Source organism: Gastrolobium bilobum, unplaced genomic scaffold (assembly GCF_033153095.1).
Source record: "Gastrolobium bilobum isolate Gb01-03AN ecotype WA unplaced genomic scaffold, APGP_CSIRO_Gbil_v1 utg1262, whole genome shotgun sequence".
In the NCBI taxonomy this organism is placed as follows: domain Eukaryota; kingdom Viridiplantae; phylum Streptophyta; class Magnoliopsida; order Fabales; family Fabaceae; genus Gastrolobium; species Gastrolobium bilobum.
In genome coordinates this window covers 94817-113310 of record NW_026897857.1, presented here as the reverse complement: position 1 = coordinate 113310, position 18494 = coordinate 94817, and the positions used below count along the sequence as shown (strand labels likewise).

At 32.8% G+C, this 18494-nt stretch overlaps 2 protein-coding genes across 2 annotated transcripts; one reads left to right on the top strand and one right to left on the bottom strand.

The window, feature by feature from the left end:
- The first annotated feature begins 4686 nt into the window (after positions 1–4686).
- Positions 4687–10785, top strand: LOC133310861 (uncharacterized). The gene is made up of 5 exons (XM_061511868.1): positions 4687–4989; positions 6002–6114; positions 9730–9827; positions 10091–10274; positions 10442–10785. Exons 1-4 carry the CDS (start codon positions 4800–4802, stop codon positions 10230–10232), a joined length of 543 nt encoding a protein of 180 aa, XP_061367852.1. The 5' UTR covers positions 4687–4799; the 3' UTR covers positions 10233–10274; positions 10442–10785.
- A 3015-nt stretch (positions 10786–13800) lies between these two features.
- Positions 13801–16880, bottom strand: LOC133310858 (cyclin-dependent kinase inhibitor 4-like). Its single transcript, XM_061511861.1, has 3 exons — positions 16390–16880; positions 14589–14792; positions 13801–14206 (listed from the first exon to the last, which is right to left on the bottom strand). Exons 1-3 carry the CDS (start codon positions 16686–16688, stop codon positions 14134–14136), a joined length of 576 nt encoding a protein of 191 aa, XP_061367845.1. The 5' UTR covers positions 16689–16880; the 3' UTR covers positions 13801–14133.
- Positions 16881–18494: the final 1614 nt, after the last annotated feature.

The window sequence follows — 18494 nt, the reverse complement described above, 5'->3', positions numbered from 1 at the left end:
AGTGAAATATAATAGTGAGGGCTCCGACTTGCTATGGTCTTCTTTGTATTTGGTCCGGTCTCTAATTAAGAGTACTTCCCTAAGGTACTTTCTTCTTGCACTTGTCGTGTTTCCTCCACTGCCCAGCGCTCCACGTATTACATTACAAATGAATTCGGCCTTTGGGAACTCGTTGCTATTGGTTTCTGGTTGTTGCCTTTGTCATCTCTCTTCTTCCTTTCTTTTATCGAGCTCTGACTCTTGGTGTGGCCCCTCTGCTTCCTTTTGCCGTTCTGCTATCCCTGCATTCTGATCAGGTATTGGCTCAACTTGTCTTCCCTAATGTGTTTCTCAATCGCGTCTCGGAGATCCCAACATTCGTCAATGAGATAGTCGGTCTGTCATGGAATACATAATATCGAGAGCGGTTGACTTTGCCTCTTTTGAAAATTGGCCTCGACCTCTCTGCCTTCTTCATCTCGGTCAATTTTATTTCTCTCCAAATTTGCAAACGTGGTACGTTCAAAAGGGCGTATTTTTCGTATCTTCCTCTCAGAGGTTGGTTATCTGAGCTATTTCCTCGGAAGTCGATCCGCCTCTTGTTCCCTTCTCGATCTTTCTCACTTCTAACTGGGCTTCTTCTCTGAGGACTACGATCTCTTGTAGTTCTTCTATGGTGGCATTCACCAACTCCATCTGCTCTAGCTCTAGGTACTTCTTCAAACAAGCTCTAAAGTCCTCCAATGTTTTTACTTGGTCCTTATAGATAGACCTTGCTAGCCAAGACATACCATTTAGCCTTGGCGCCACCAGATGCAAATGCACACTTTTCTTCAGACCTGAGACTTGCAAGATTCTTGAAGCGGTCCAAGTACTTATGGAGTGTCTTCCTTTGTTGCTATTTGACAGCTCCCAAAATGAACTTAGACATAGGATGCTTTTTACTAGTGGTAAAGTTGAGTATAAACTTGTTTGCAAATTCTTCAAATGATCCAATCAAATTTGGCAGCAACCTGGAGAACCACGACATCACGGCTCCTGTTAATGTTGATGCGAAAATACGTGAAATGATTGGCTCCTGAGTCCCTTTCACGTACATATCTGTGTCGAATACGTCGAGGTGCACCTCAAGATCCTGGCTCCCATCGTACTTTGGCAAATGTGTCGAGTTCCATCCCTCTGGATGTGGTGTGTTCTCAATGCTGTCGATGAATGGGTTGTTGTTATACTGCCATTTGCGATACTTTCTTTTGTATGCATCTCCCTCACCTTAGTTTTGGATTGGTATCCTGGTTGCGATTAGTGTTCTGGGCTTCTTCATCTCGGCTGTTATTGATATGTCGACCTTAATTTATTTCCTCATTCATGATTATGCTGCCATTATTTTCATCTCGGCCGTTGTTGGTTACTTGACCTAAGTTGTTCCCTTCATTTCTGTTTCTGCCGCTGCTAGTTTCCTCTCTGTCGAGGTTGATATCTCGACCCTCTTATCTTCTTTTGCTTCACTCAGCTCGGACTCAGTCTCCTCTATTTTTCGGGTTGCCCCTCTGGAGCAAACACTCTTCTAGATCTCGGATCCTCTGGGCATCCATTTGTCTCTGGATCTAGTTGTGATTCTCTATTTCCTTCATTCGTTGCAGAATGGCATTCAAGGCAGTCACCAATATACTGTGATCGACGTTCACAACTGGTTGTGGCCAAGGTAGTCAAAATCGGGATTTTACCTAAAATCCAAAAGGGAATAAAAAATCGTAAATCGTAAAATCGTAATACAAATCGTAGATTTTACCTGCACTCTAAATTTAAATTTTTATATACATATGCTTATGTATAAAATTTTTTTTTAAAAAAATAGACTACCTGCCATCATCCTTATACATTTGCATACAATTGTCACACGCTAAGGGTCTAAGCTAATAAATTATTATCATCGAAGACATTCTGTTCCACGTGATCTTCAACTACATCATTCAAAATTGTCTTCATCTAAACTTTCATCATGAGATAAAGTTTCTTCATTTTCTATAATTCATTCATCTTCGGATGAAACATCAGCAATGTTATATTCAACAATTTTTCTAACTTGCTTAACATTATTCCAATAGTTAAAATCGGAATTTAAATCTTAAAATCGGGACTTAAGTAAATGTCTAAATCGGAATTTTATATTGGGAAGGATTTTAAGTGAAATCTAAATCGTTTTAGCAAAAATAAATCGTTAAAATCGGGATTTTAAGATTTAAATCCAGATTTTAACTACCATGGTTGTGGCTGCCCTAGTTTGGTTTGCATTAGTTCGGGCTGTATTTACGAGTTCAGCACTAGTGTCGAGGCTGTATCGAAGACTACATCGCTGACGTGAACCGCGTTATAGTAAAAAATTGGTCCGTTGTCAAGATTGGGCTCATTAAAGGGTTGCTCCATCAAGACTGGATTCGTGGCGGCAGAGGTTGTTAGTAGCTGTTACTTCTTGTATTCACCATGTTAATCATGGGGGGTAGAAGTTTACTGTTCCCCACAGACGGCGCCATTGTTCTGTCCTAGAGTTATAGATGTCTAGTTAGACATTAATGAATTTATTTTGGATCTAAGGGCTCTCTCCCAGGTATATATCAAGGACATACCTTTGAGAGTAACAGATCTCTAAGCACTGGGTATAACGACGTTGTCAAAGGGGTGACATGTGTGCACAGTAATAATATAACAATAGAGAGAATGTGTCATATATGTGAGTTTTACCTCTTATTTATAGGGTTTAGCTGTGGGTAGTGAAATTCTATATCTTTGGTGGCTTTTCTCGGGGCCCAAGTCAAGATTCATAACTGTCGTATTAGGATTAGTAGCAATTAATAATTCTTTTCTTTATTTGCTTTAGCTTCTTCTTTCTGTTGCCCTTTCATAGACCTTCTAAAATATGGACCTCTTACACGAGCCCATAACACATTCAAAATATGAGTTTTAATAATAATTTTTGTGGAAAAATTATACTAATTATCTCTCTCTATTACTTAGAATGATCAATGCACTTGTTGCGAGCCGCAACAACATGATTCACCCAACAACTTAATGAAAAAAATATTTAATTAAACTATCAAAATAACATAAATCTGGAAATAACTAAATTTTTGAAAGGTAAATTAACAAAATTAATATTTAAAAAGAAATTTATTTTGGATTCAATGAATGTGCTAAGCACGTAATGGTGTGTAACTTTTTGCCTAAAGATCTTTTGCAGTTTAATGTATAGCATCATAAATAATAACACATCGTCTAATTTCAGCATTTCACTTATCTTAAACCAAATAGAGTGTTAGACCAATTGGTATCGCAACACCCACTAAAAACTACTAAAATTAAAAGTAAATTTCATTAAATATTGGTACATATGAAAATAACTAAATACGTACTAACATTTTCAAATAATATTGAAAAATTCTTAATTTAAAGAGAAAACTCGTTGAAGAATCATGATAGAGAAATATTAAGAGAACGTTTAGTTTTTTTTTTTAGTTTTGTTTTACGAGTAATTATAAAATTATCATTTTATTTGTTCACCTTCCTTTTTAATTTTAAAAATGATGAAAACAACTGTTGTTTCAACCATTTCTTATACTAATGGTGAATTATGCTCCTCTTATATTAGCAATGATTGGCAGGTAGTTAATAGTTTAAACAAGAGAGAACAGGAAAGAACGATGCAAATAAGATAAAGGGTATTGTTTACAGTGTATAGTAATTATTCTCAAATTATATTTTAATTTTAAGTAAGGAAAAAATATTTATTCTTTTAAAGTATAGTCATTTTAGTTAAAATAATTATTTTTATTTAATATTTAAATTAAAAAATAAATAGAGAGGTTATATTTACAATCTCTTTTCCCTTACAACTTCTTACAAGTATTTTTATGATTATTGGATAAAAATCAAATCAATTGTTACAAAAAGCCATTAAATCAGTTCCGTTAATTTGATTTTTATACAACGACTATAAAAGTAGTTATAAGAGGTTGTAACTTGTAAGAAAAAAGTAGAGGTGTAAATTGGTTAGGTTGGCTATAAGGGCGTATAACATAACCTATATTAGACTAGACTTAACTTATTAAAAATAGTCAAATAGAACATGCCTAGACTATTAAAAAACTTATTTAGAAAATAGACCATATGTTTTTTTTTTACATGTCGGGCCTATACGCCTACAAGCCTGCCTATATTTTAGTTATTTTGAATAATAAAGTAATATTATTTTAGTTATTTTTTTAATTATTGAATGTTTAATAGGTTTAAAAGACTAACAGACTTAAGTCAAGATTTTTATTTTTTAAATATAGGTCAAGTCAGACTTATAATTTGATCCTATATAAGCTAATAGGTCAGTCCAGATCTAAGTTTTTTTTCACAGACATTGCCTATTTAAATCAAAGCCTAATCTAATCTCTATGTACCGATAGAAAAAAAGGTGAAATTGCAATAAAGAATAATAAATTAAAGTGCAATAATATTACCTCTCACCAAAAAAAAGGACAAAAAAAAAAGAAGAGGAGTAAATTGGTTAAGTTGACCTACAAAATTTTATGGCCCAGCCTGTATTAATCTAGAGTTAGCTTATTACGAATAGTCAAATATAGATGTTAATTTGTACCTTAATATTGTGAAAATTACAACGACATTAATAAATAAAGAGGGCTGAGTCCAGCATAAGAAGATGAAATTAATTATGAATGTTAAGTTGATAAACTAAGCTTTGTACCTTCTTCCTATGTTAAGTGTAACATTTCTTCTTACCGAGGTAGTGGCCGCTGTAGAAGAAAGCTACGCGAATCATGGATTGGCTTAGACATAGCTTTTCGAGGAGTTCAAGAAATAGCAAAAGCCCAAATACCCAAACACAATCGAATTCCAAAGGACGAAAAGAAGAAGAAGAAGAAGAACGCATATATGGGATTACTGAGGAACTCATAAACCACGTGAAGTCCTTCACCGTTGACACGTTTAAGAATTTCCCTCTCCAAGGTTCTTCCTTTATTATTTTTTGTTTTGTTCTGAATTTTCTGCCTCTTTTTTTTCCCAAATTGAAGAAAATGGAAAGAAATAATGGGGTTTATGGGTCCCATCTTTTGATTACCAGTTTTCATAATTTTGGTTGTCTTTCTTTACCCAGAAACCCATATGATATGAATTTCTTTAATTTTCTATGCCAAGTAATAATGGGTTGGTTGGAACTGTTCTAATGAAAAGCAAAATTTAGGAGCTGTTGAAACTTTTAAAATCTTGTGAGTTTGTAGCAGAAAATCTGTGTCATAAGGTCTGCATGACAATCATTTTGTTCCTAACACTCTTTTTTGAAAAGAAATCTATTTCAGTGTTTTAGAACAGTTTTTGAGAGAGAGAAATGTGGATGATAATATGTTCTATTTTTATTCTGAGAATGAGAATTGCGTTTGCTAATACAACAAATAATAGAATAAAAAATTATTCCTATTAAACATAAAAGATTTTGGATCATCACTTTTCTTTTCATATGGTGATGGTGATGGTGATGGTGATGGTGATGGTGATGGTGATGGTGATGGTGATGGTGATGGTGATAGTGATGGTGGTGGTGGTAGTGGTGACGGTGGCAGTGATAGTGGCGGTGACATCGTGATGGTGGTGACGAGGGCAATGGTGGTATGATGACGGCGGTGGTGACAGTGATAATGGTCGTGTTGGGATGGTGGTAGTGGTGATGATGGTAGTAGTGTAGAGTGATTGAGAGAGACAAATGTTTCTCATTTTGTGCCTGGAAACAAAAAAACAGAATTTTTTTTATTCTTTTGTCTGTTTCCCAACACATAAATTGAACCGGTTCTAGAACAAAAAAAAATAAACTGGTCTTGTCAAACCCTGTTTCTAAGAAGGTTGTCATGCACACCCTTAGCATTCTTCGTAGGAAAATCCATTAACGATGCAGTGTTATTTCTTGTCCATCTATTGATTGTATTTAATATTTTTTTATTTTATTTTAACTTTTTTTTGGGTGTAGATGAAGATGAAGCCACTTATGGTGAAGAAGCTCAATCCACTTCAAACAAAGTTCGAACTGATCTCTCTCAGTGGCAAGAGAAACATGCAACCCTCATACTCTCTAGAGTCAAGGTCTGTTTTCAATTGTTCCTTTGGGTGATATCAAGGTTTCTTGCCATTGTTCTTGCTTGTGATGTTGAACTACCAAATTGTAAAACTAGCTATGCTCATTTATACAAATAGAGGACTTTACCAGTTTACCTTCCTCCATATCCCGGGTATTGCAATGTCGATGACACCTTCAATTGACTCTATAAAATCATGTCTGTTGTTCTAGCCTGCTTGCATTACATTGCACAGAGTTCACCCTCTTGACTAGCTAGTAGTCTTAGTACAAATAACTCTACTTTTTAAATAGCGTTCCTATATTGTCTATGTTGGCTTTAAATGATTGTAGGAGCCTTAGAATGTAAATTAATATCTTTTTCCAAATTGGGTTAATGATAACTAATGATTATTTTATCTCTTACTTGCCAATGAATGGACAGTTAACAATGTGGTACTAAAACCAATTTATCGGGATATAAGAAAAAAATTTCTTATAGTTGTGCCAGAGATTTAAAAACCTTATGATGTATTGGATAACTGATAGGTATCAGAGAAGGAAATTTAAGGAAATGGTAGTAACCTGTGATTGTATTGATGCTTCTGGAAATCGGAGTACAATGGAGACAGAAAATTGAAATCAAACAAGGTAAACAATTACAATACTGGCAATTGGAGAAGCCTCTGTTAGTTGTGTGTAATGATCACCTGCTCCTTGCTTATCTTTTCTTGTGTACACCTTAGTGACTAAGGGCCCATCGATAACAAAGAAGCACATAAAGCAAGGTACATGAAGAAAAGAAGTAGAATACATTTGTCAGAAATTGGTTTAATAGATTTACTTAGTTAATGAGTTCTTCATGCCTAAAGTGGTTTTTAGTTCGTAATAGATAACTGTGAATATAACAAAAATGAGATTTAGGAAGATAAGTTAAATGAGCTTTTAGACTCAAGCGCTCAACTGCTCGTTATTTTGAATATCAGTTGCCCATAACATGTCCAAGAAGTTGAGGGAGAAAATAAGGCAATCTTGTGCGCGGAGATAGTCGGTTGTGTGGTTTCCTATTATTTCTGCCTTTGAGTCTGTTATTCTTCTATTGTAGAAATTATTTTAACCAGCAACAAGAAAGAATAAGCAAGTGTTGAGATATATAAAAACCATTAATGTAGTCTCACTCAACGGCTTAAACTTTTGGGTTGAATTGGTTCTTTACATGGTATCAGAGCCTCGTGTCCCGAGTTCGATCCTCACCGCCCCCACTTTCTCTTGTGGAATTTCTTAGCACAGGTAGGTGGGCCTGTGCATTGTCCACCCTTCAAGCCCAGTGGGCTCTCGTGTGAGGGGGCGTGCTGAGATATATAAAAATCATTAATGTAGTCTCACCCAACAGCTTAAGCTTTTGGGTTGTGGTTTATCTTCTTTTGTGCTTTTTATTTAATTCCACTAGAAAGTGGAGGGCGGTGAGGATCGAACTCGTGACCTTATGGTCACTAAAGCTCTGATACCATGTAAAGAACCGCTTCAACCCAAAACCTTAAGTTTAAGAAATGAAACTTTTCTTTTTTTCCTTATAAATATATATTGATTGGTGAATGCAGAGTTTGGGTAGAAAATGAACAATTTTGAATTTCTAATTTGCTGACCAAGACGTTAGACTAAATTTCAATTTTCAACCAAAAGCATAACATGATAGGACACCGCCCAGTTGTTTATTTCAAAAATGCTAGGTTATAATTCTTTATCTGTGAGTCTTCTTTGGGATAAGAAATGTTTACTTCCTTCTTTGTAAGTTTCTGTTCATCTCTTCAAGGGGGTTTCTATTTATCTGATGTGCAGAGGGACTGGAGAGCTCTTTTTAACTTTGTGTGATTTTTACTTATTTTGCTTTCCTTTTCCCCCTGCCTTCTTTTACTTCCAAAGGATCCCATATTCCTGTACTTCTTTTCTCTCTTAAGAAATTCTTATTTCCTTTTAGATTTGTACTTTGCAAAAGCCAACGCTCTCAGTTCTGTTCCTATTTCATATTACCAAATACCAATTGTATTGAATGCTTAAGTTGATAAATAAGGGTTAAACTATCTATATCACACTCGCCTTTTATTGCTACTGCACAATTTTGTTTATTTATATGAACAATCCAGTTTTTATATTGAAACAAAAACCATGGAAAAGTACCATAAATGTTGAATAAATTTCTTTCGCTTATGGAAGTTATTTGGTTTTGTAATACTGTAGTCAATTGAGATGGTTCTATGTAAAATTGAGCTCATTTTGATTAAGCAGCTGCAAGCATGTTGGTATTATATTTAATGAATCATTCATTATGTAAAGGAAATTCTGTTATAGAGGACACGAGTAAGTTGGTATTATATTTAATGAATCCTTTGTTATTTAATTTTTTTTCTTTTCCTTTTTTTTTTTTCAAATTCATGCAAAAGAAAAAGTAAAAAGAGAGAAATTAATCTGTTCTTGTTACCTATGATTTTTGTCAGTCTTGTTTGATTTGTTTTGTCTGTTTTCTTATCCTGAAATTTCTTGTGCTTATTTTTACCCCTTATATGTGAAAGAAGGCAAAGAATTGCTTGGTTTTTTGAAACCCTAATTAGTAGAATTTTGGAAGGAGCTACTTGTTACTAAATGAGTATGTCAATCCTCATTTTTTGTCCTGGAACAGTGGTTATGAACCTTTTCAGAATGGCTGATTTGTGAAATGGACTGGTTACTTGATTTCTATGATATTTTGGTTTTTATTTCTAACTTATCTTGTTGAATTACCAATCTCCCTCTCTGCTTATTGAGTGAAGGGTGGATTTAAGTTAGTACTTAGTATGTGTTGAAGTCTTACAAATAATCAAACATGGAACGATAGGGGAAATTTTGTTAGCTACCTTTTTTATATACGATATTTATGGCTTTGGAGTTAAAACAAGGAGACTAAGTCTTTGTGGAAGTGAGCACCTCCCTTGTACCAAGCCAATAATAACAATCTTGCTTGACAAGTTTTGCATAGTTATTGGGCGTGTCAATAGGAGTTCAAATATTTTGCAACCGCCCCCAATTTAAACTCTTTCCATTCTAATGAAATAATCTATTAAAAAAAGTAAACAAAAATGGAAATTGGCTATCTTTGTGCTTGATATGATTCAATTGAGCTATAGAGTAACATAACAAAAGAGTTGTTAAGAGTATCAATAGGAACTTATGTGTTATTCACCATCCCCAATTGAACAGTCATCTGTGATTTGGTTACTGGCTCAATATTGATGTTCTAAAGTCATTAAGTTTTATTAGGTGTCAGTATTTCTTGATAATCTTCATCTGTAATCTGTAGGCATAAATCATTATTGCCCTAAATTGTATGCTTACTATACTTCGCACAGTCGTCAGAGAAGTTCTATGATAGGATATATTTCTCTGTTTATAGGCATATGGAGTTATGTAAATTCTAGTTAAAATAGTTTCTTGATGAATGGTGGCTTGTATCGCATATCTGCATATGCATTTAATGTTTTTTGCTTCCTATCTTTTTTAATAACTTTGTGACTTGACTTTATTCTATAAATACATAGTGGGATGGTGAAAGGAAAAATAAAAGCCGTACAATTAGTACCCTAAGTAATTCTAGTTTGGTTATATTCCAGGAAATATCTCAACTGAGATATGTACTATGTCCTCGACATTTGAAGGAAAAGCAATTCTGGAAAATATACTTTAAGCTTGCCAGGAGTCATGTTGTCGAGTAAGTTTTCCAAATTCTTTTCAATTGTTGTATGACTATTTAAAAATGATTAAAACTGATATTCTCTGACGTTTTTGCCAATTTTTGTAGATATTAGCTGCTTTGAAAATTTTTCTTTATTTTTTTTTCTTTTTCCCATCTCCTCCCTGAATTTTGTGTGTGCACACAATCACAATGATTACACTCAACACATATATCAACAAAAAAGAGAGGAAAATAAGGCATGATTCGATGAAATTTGACTCCCGTTCATTGCTGATCAGATATGAGCTACGCGCTGTACAACAGGAGAAACTGAAACGGATGGCAATGGAGGATGAGAAATCTTCCGATAACAGCCCGTATGAAGTTGAAATGGCAGAAGCAAAGCATGGAAACTTTATAGAGCCTACGTCACCCTCATAGAATGAAAGCACTTAACAATGGTTGGTAGCATGAATAGAACAGGTATTAGACTATTAGTTTCTTTAGTGATGAAGAAACTATAACGTTTCAAGTTTGAAAATACATTCCTTCGGTTGATATTATCATATTGTTCTGAAGTAAATCTCAACTATTTACTGTCAATCTGCACCTATTGACTTTGTTCTTTGATTCTTTACATAATTATGCAGAACAAAATGGTGCTGGATCTTTAGAAACCTCTGAAGGTGTGGTTCTTGGTTATAGAGGCAAGAAATTTCTTTAACTGAAAAGTTTAGAGATGCCAGAAAATCAAAACGTTTACAACTAAATCACTCTAGCACATGACTCAGCTTGCCTTTATTTTGTTTGGACATGCTTCATGAATGTCATTGGCACAAATGTTAAATTTGACAAATTAATTTTGTGTCTGATATTTGTCCCTTCTCATCATTTTTATCATCGTAGACAAATGAATATACAAAATCTGTGTGACATTGATGTTAGATACCATAATTGTTGAGAATTGCTTATTTACAAATTTTATTTCATAGCTTGTACGATTTTTAAGTGTTATGTGACATTGAGAATATGAAATTGTTTAAAGAAATACTTTCCTTTTCGAATCGTTGAAAGTAAATGCATTATTTTAAGTTTTGGCAAGGGTATCATATCATTACGCGATAGAACGTGTGTTTTTTTGGTAAATTATTTATGGAGGGACATGTCATTCCGTTTTAATCTCTTCATAGTAAATGGGATTTCAGAATTGGTCATATTTGTACATAATATGGGCACGCACATCAGTGTACCATTTTGCACAAAAAATTCCATAAAGTAAACTTGCAGTTGAACGAAACTAATTCTTTTAATAAAGTTTTTGAATTCCATAATCGATTATCTTCTCTAATTAATAATAGATTATATTGGGTCTGAGACTCAAAATTTGAATTGGGTATAGATATCCATTTATGATAAATAATAATTGATTATTTTTTGAACCAGTGATCATTTGAATGTTAGATAGCTTAATAATGAATTATCAGATGTAGATAATAAATCATTTATATCAGTAAAAGCTGGAATGATAATTTTTCTGTAGCTAACCCTTTGTAAACCTCAAACCTCCATGGTTCTTTAAATGTTTGTTTAGTGTTTTTCTTTTCTCTTGGTAGTATGTTATAATGAGATGTTTGTGATGGCTGTGTTTTCTTGTTTGAAGTTCCATGATTGAGAATGACTTTTGAGCTTAAAATCCTTTTTTAAGGTCTTAGATTTTAGCCTTCAAAAGATTGGAAATGGATGGATGATGCAGAACTACCTAATGCTCAGTTTTTTTGCCTTAGCCGTTTCCTGTTTTTGAGTAAGAGAGGATTTCATGCTTCCAGGCCGTGTTGTCTCTAAGAACACACGCTCGTATACATTTTTTTTTCCAATCGGAAATCATTTCCAAGTAAGACACTAAGCTGGGGATTTTTGGAGAATGATATGACCGTTTTTCATTAAAAAGACAATCATTTCTCTTCAAAAAGTTCAAACTTTTATTAAAAATAATATCCCTTCTCAATCCTTCTTTGCCTTGACTTAGGTTTAGATAGAAGCTAGTTTTATTTGAAACAATTTTCGCTAGGTAATAAGTTTAGCTCAGTTATTCATTATGAAAATGTATGGAGTTTTATATATTATGCGGATATAATAAATTGCATGGAAAATTATTTGTTATATATCGAGAAGTATGATCAAAATACATGCAAGGGCTACTTCTACTAGTCATTTTTACTATTTGAGAATGATATTTTGTGGTCTTTGTTTCTTGTCTGTTATTGAAGAGTGCCAACATAATATTTTAAGAAATAGCAAATGATATGACATTTTGTCATATATGTTCACCACTTCTCAGCGATAACATATGAGAAATTTTATAAGAAACATATTTACAGTAAGATCCGTATGTGGATTTTGATATTTAAAAAAAAAAAAAAACCAGGATGCGCATTCGTATCTTGACTTTCTATGTATTGTTGCAAAGTTCCTCATCTGCAATAACAGAAGAAGTATTAAAATCATACATATTCATTCCATTGTACAAAAGTACATGCATAATGAGAAAAAGAACGAGAAGGTGAGCTTTTAGGGAAAGAATCATCTCATGGGGGATGTGATCTCTGAATGTTATGACCCTTCAAAATATATTAAAGATAGTTATTGAATACATAATAACATGTTAATGTGATGATGCTTATATTTTTATTGTTCTATAGCATAAGGTTTTATCTTGACATGCATAATTTAAATGTAACTTCATAAAAGAAAGCAATAATGACAAAGGAAATGGAAGGTAAACTTTTAGAGAATATTTTTTTTTACGGGGGTGATCGCCAAAAGCTGTTATCCTTCAAGTTATATAAGTCTCCGAAGCAGAGGAATAAGAGATTTCGAAGGTTTATGGTAAAAAGGATTCCTAAGAGATGACCTATACATAGGGGGAAGCTTTTACTTTGAAGAGAGCTCTCGTTCGCCTTCAGTTGAAAAAATTTAGTCAAGAAAAAGAATAAAGCAAAGAAAGGAAATAAAGCTACGAAAAAAAGAAAGAAAGAAAGCTAAGACAAAAAGAGTATTGTTTACTTTGAATTGTTAAAAAAACAATAGGAATACATTTAACTTTTGAGTTGTTCACTTTCATTTTTAAAAAGAGTATTGTTTACTTCTAATTTGTTTCCTTATTAAAATAAAAAATTAATAACACATAATTGAGAAGTGCTAGAATAACACGTAACTGAGAAGTGCTAGAATACTCGTAATTGCATCGTATTTATTAATTAATTATTAATTTCTAATAAATCCAATAAATTATAACTTTTAGATTGACGAAAATCAACGGTGATTAGGTTGCTTGTAAATGTGGTAAACTTTTTTGATGGTAAGTACATTCTCCTCCTTTCTTTTATATTTATATATAAATGAGTAATAGAGTTTATTTAAATTTAAATTTTTATTTCTTTAAATTTTTAAATTAGTAATCAATAATTAATTTTAAAAAAACATAATTGAATATTTTTTTCTATCCCCGGTATTATAGATGTGGTAACTTCGCTAAAACAAATTAGATATCAATGAAAAAAAAACTCATTATTAATAATGAGTACGCAAGGTTCAATTGATTGTTTTTTAATAACCACTTAAAACATTAGTCCAATTAAAGAATTTAACAACAGATCAATGGATTAATCTAAACTCTTTTTTTTACGTAAATAACGCATTAAAATTAAATTTTAATTGTAAGTAATTAACTATATTTTTCAATCCATACACTACGACCTTAAAATCGGTTATAAAAAAATATGCATTCAAAATAAATCGACTTAAACGTTAGCCAAATTCTCTTTTTCCTCTTTGAATTCAATGCCAAACTTCGCAATAAAGAAATCATGCGATTTAGATTTGGAATATTTTAAATTTAAACTCTTGTGTAGGTATTCGTCGTGGTTTTCAGATGCCTTCAGTTTGAAGGCCATTTTTAAGTTGCGCCTTTTGATGCACTCTCGTGGGGCATGGTACATTAAGATGGTTATTAAAATGTTAACGCTAAATTTCGAGGCTGAGAACAAAGGTAAGTACCCTACATTAATTCTCCACATAATTAACCATACCTCCCACAGTATAGACAGAAGGTAAAGAAACTACAGAAAAGTTGACCTAGCAATTAGATATCCTCCCCCACACTAAACTATCCCATATTTTAGAAATCTATGCTCCTAACCCTATACTTGTTGAAAAAGAGCTTCAAGCAATCTAAATTGGTTAGTTAACGCTGCTAGTTGTTACATTTGCAAGTCCTAAATAGATCTTTTCTTGAACTCAATTGATAAGACATGGAACCCCATATCACTAAGGCTGGCTTAGACTAGTGATTATGTACTTGGACCCATTCGTACCGTCCAGGAAGAGGTACATCATTGACAATGTCGAAATTGTACCTGCGAAATACAGATAGACAAATTAAATATGTACATTAATAAATGGAAGAAAAAAAGAAAAAATCAACAGAAAGTTAAATTGAAAAAATAAATAAATAAAAGAGTAAATACTCTTTTTGATGCTCAGCAATTTTGACGATACTCGCTTTAGTCTCTAGCAAATAAAAAGACTATTCGTGATCCTTAAGAAATTCAAAGTGGACCAATTTTAGTCCTTTTGAGAGACTAATGTGAGTCTTTTTTGAATTTGCGAAGGACCACGATTTCGACTAAATAGATCCATTTTGAATTTTTTAAGAACCACGAATAACTTTTTTATTTGCTAGGGATTAAAGCGGGCATCATGAAATTTGCTTACGATAATGGGATAAAGGGAGCATACTTGTCCATAAACATTGTTCGTTGCTGCTGCTCTATATGAGCAAAGAACTCCTCCATCTCAAAAGCTGTTGGAATATTTCTTTGTATGTTTTCATGGATTATTTGGTTTGTGAAAGTAGAAGTCCTTTTTCTAGTGGTGGAACCAGGGGTGTCAACGGCATTTGAATCCCTTATTAAACTACAAGGTGTGCTTTCCCTGGTGCTCCTGTTTCACAACCAAATTGTAATCAATATATTCTCGGCAGAAAAGAATCTAACCAAAAAAAAAAAATGACAGTCATATATGAATATAAGTATTGGCTAGTAACATAAAAATCAACCAAAAAGTTTCTGCAACAGGTGCAGGCTAACTTAACTGCTGACAGCATAACATGTTATTTGAACTTAAAAAAAAAAAACAGACGTTATTTCCCACAAAATCTCTTCAGCATAGAACAAGAGACAACTTGCTATTGAAAAAAGTAGGTGGCATTTCAATGGACAACCTCTGACTCGGTGGGCTCAAGCACTTTAAAATACAAAGCAAGAGACATCCAAAATCTTTCTCAACCATTGCAAACCCAAAAGTAATCCCATAAACACATACATCTCAACTCTGCAACTAGGACCCATGTACATCATACAAGGCATGAGAGTTACTGCTCCTTATATTACTCAAGACAAATAATCAAATGACAATCAAGGTTAAAAATAAAAACATGATGGACTCGCAATAGAATCATTTAAAACTAGTCGGTTTGAGTTCATAAAAAATCTTGTGGGAAACATAATTAAAATTAATAAATGGACTCAAAATATAACTGCACGCAGATTGTTAAATCACAATTAGATCTGCAGAGATAATAAATATCGACAAGTACATTCAATTTTATCAATTTAGAGAATTCATTTGCCATTTGGATGGTTCCATTCCATGGAGATTTTATTCAAAACTTACTCAACAATATAGTTGCACCTCAAAAATCACTACTACATCAATGCACCACTGGTTTTGTTAGACTGTGTATTTTAATGTAAAGCAACAATTGCAGAAAATAATATTTAATAACAAAAAAGTTCTAGCGGTGCCGCAATTATTAAAGACTTATACGCCAAATATTAAAATCCCAGAAAAATACAGGTTGTAATAAATAACACTATTTAGAGGGGAGCGTTAAAAAGGTTTAGAACCTATGACAAGTCACAGTTTACAAATATAACCCAACCCTTTAGTAACAACAGTCCTTTCCTTACCTCAGCACTCATGTTTGGAAGAGTATAAAATCATATTCGTCAGAAAATAAAAAATTAAAATAAATAAATAAATTCAGGGACCGAAAATTCATCAGCACCAGAAGTCGTGACTTTTCAGAATAAAAAAAATTACATGTTTACAAGAACAATTCTTCTGAAACCCTCTCCACTCTTCACTTCCCTGAAAATACACTTAAAAAGATATTTAAAATCGAGGTAATACCTATTACATGCAAGTTCATATTTTTTTTTTTAAAAAGAAGAAGAAGAAAAAATCAATTAATCTCTAGAAATTCTATTTTCCCCTTCTTACTCGTTAATTTAAACTGAAAATACCAAGAAAAAGAAAAACCTAGTAATTTTCAAGCTATACCAACCAAAAAGTGTCATACAGACACATAATCGAAAAATCACCTAAAAAACAGTAAATAGGGTGAAACAATCAGCCCAAATTTTTTTTAAAAGAAAAAAATAACAAAAAAATCCAAAATGCAAAAAAGCATTATATACTCAAATAGGTTGAAATATTAAAAAAAAAAAAAGAAGACAATTTTGAATCATAGAAATACCTGTCTCTTACTTCAACCTCCAAAGTGTTTTCCCCAAAAGAAGCCTCCGCTTCATCAATTAACCTGGAGTCGAGAGACGCACCGCAAAAGTAGGACTTCTTAGGTGGCGGCGGCGGTGGTGTGGGGATGACCTTGAGGAGGCGGCGGCTGCGGAGCTGGAGGTATTGGAAGGAGGAGGAGTCATCGGAAGTGCGGAGAGCGAGGGTTTTGGCTCTGGTTCGAACGCCGACGGGGGAAGAAACCTCCATCACTTTAACGTCACCACCACCAGCTCTTGATTTCTTCATGTACTTCCCCATCTTCCGAATTCAATTCAATGAAATTTGGGTTTGAGCGTTTTTGAGTGTGAGTGTGAATTGAGAAACGACACCCAACTTAACTCAGATTCGAAAAGGAATTGATTGAAGAGAGAGAACGAAAGAGAGAGAAAGAAAGTGACTTGGATAGGGGCGGCCAAAATTTGTACACCTGAAAAAAGTGAGGTGAAGATTGTCTCGAGTTTAGGGTTGGATGACATAGGAAAATACTATCTCTATCTTATTCTTTTTTCTCTCTCTTAATAAATAAATGTACATATTCTTTTGATTTTTTTCCTTTTAAATGAAACGATGTTTCGATTAACTTTTTTAGGAAAAAATTATAATATTAAGTTATTGAAAAAATAATTATTATAAGCAGTGATATAATGATAATAGAATAATTTGATGAGGTTATAAATTTATAGATATATTTGGTAGGAATATTATTGAGTGTGTATTTAATAATTTTAATATATTAGTTAAATGTGTCTTTGAATATAAGTGAAACTAACTATTAATACGGGTGTGAGTTCGATTTTCCGCTGGATAATGTGAAAATCCAATTGGTGATGAAATCTATAATCTCTTCAAAATATCCTCAAAGATATTGTCCTAATTAAGGCTGATGAAATAATAACGTCTAATCCCATCTAAATTTCTAACCGCGTAAAAAAAAACTTCGTGTATGAGCGAACGAGCGAATTGGAGAGAAAAAACAAAAACCTCATTATCTAATAAACACAAAACGAATATGAGACGTTTTGATTTAAGTTTAGGTTATGTATGTACGAGGCATGGCAAAAAAAAAAAAAAAGTTTTTTAGTTTTCATAAAAAAAAAAAATTCGTTTGATAAAATTTATTTGTACAAAAAAAATTTAAAATTAAAACTACATTTTTATTTTTAAAATCAAATTTAGAAAATATACAAGTTGTTTTTGTATTATATTTTCACTTTTAATTTTTAAAATATAAAAAACACAAAAGATACACGTTTCGTAATTATTCTATAAAATAATTTTAAAAAGAAAAAAAAAAACAAAACAATCAAACATACCCAAAGCATACCACAAGCGGTTCGATTTTTATTTTACTTTTTCTTAAAGCTTATAGTATTATACTATTAGGTGACTTTAAGTCTGCATGATTATATTTTGCTCTCTAATATTTTTTTTTGGAGAGAAATGTTATTTATATACTTAAGAAAAAATATACATATATTTGATAACACCCTTTTTTCTATTCTCACCGAGAGAATATATTTCTTATATAAAAATATATATTTAATAAATAGTATATTTAATATTGATAACATATTCTATGATATTTATATTTAATAAATAATGTGTCAAAGAACTAAATAAATAAATATTTTTTGTTTCTATGGATTTGTATTATCGGACTGCCCGTTTATTTTCTAAAATAAAAAGTAAACTGGACACATCAGGAGTAGACACAAGAGGGAGAGGTATAAGAGTAAACAAGGACGATCCAGACTCAAAGAAAGAAGGGGACGAGTCTTCTGAAGAACTGCTTTCCCCCTGAAGATGAGGACCCTGGAAAAGGAATCAGATTCATGAAAGGCGACATTAATAGAAAAACAAAATTTTGACTCGAAGGATGATAACACTTGTAGCCTTTTTTATTATGGGCATAACCAAGGAAGACACACTTAAAAGCCCTAGGATCCACCTTACTGTGATGTTGTTTATGAATATGGACAAAGGCAACACAACCAAACACTCGTGGCAGAAGACTCTACAAAATGGGAACATAAGGAAATAAGGAAGTCATGGAATGAATAGGAC

Excerpts from the sequence above, each read along its gene's own strand:
- LOC133310861 (XM_061511868.1), top strand. The coding sequence starts at position 4,800 with ATGGATTGGCTTAGACATAGCTTTTCGAGGAGTTCAAGAAATAGCAAA. Across the intron at positions 4,990-6,001 it reads TAAGAATTTCCCTCTCCAAG|ATGAAGATGAAGCCACTTAT; the intron begins GTTCTTCCTTTA and ends TTTTGGGTGTAG. Across the intron at positions 6,115-9,729 it reads TCATACTCTCTAGAGTCAAG|GAAATATCTCAACTGAGATA; the intron begins GTCTGTTTTCAA and ends GTTATATTCCAG.
- LOC133310858 (XM_061511861.1), bottom strand. The coding sequence starts at position 16,688 with ATGGGGAAGTACATGAAGAAATCAAGAGCTGGTGGTGGTGACGTTAAA. Across the intron at positions 14,793-16,389 it reads GAGGTTGAAGTAAGAGACAG|GAGCACCAGGGAAAGCACAC; the intron begins GTATTTCTATGA and ends GTTGTGAAACAG. Across the intron at positions 14,207-14,588 it reads CGAACAATGTTTATGGACAA|GTACAATTTCGACATTGTCA; the intron begins GTATGCTCCCTT and ends TGTATTTCGCAG.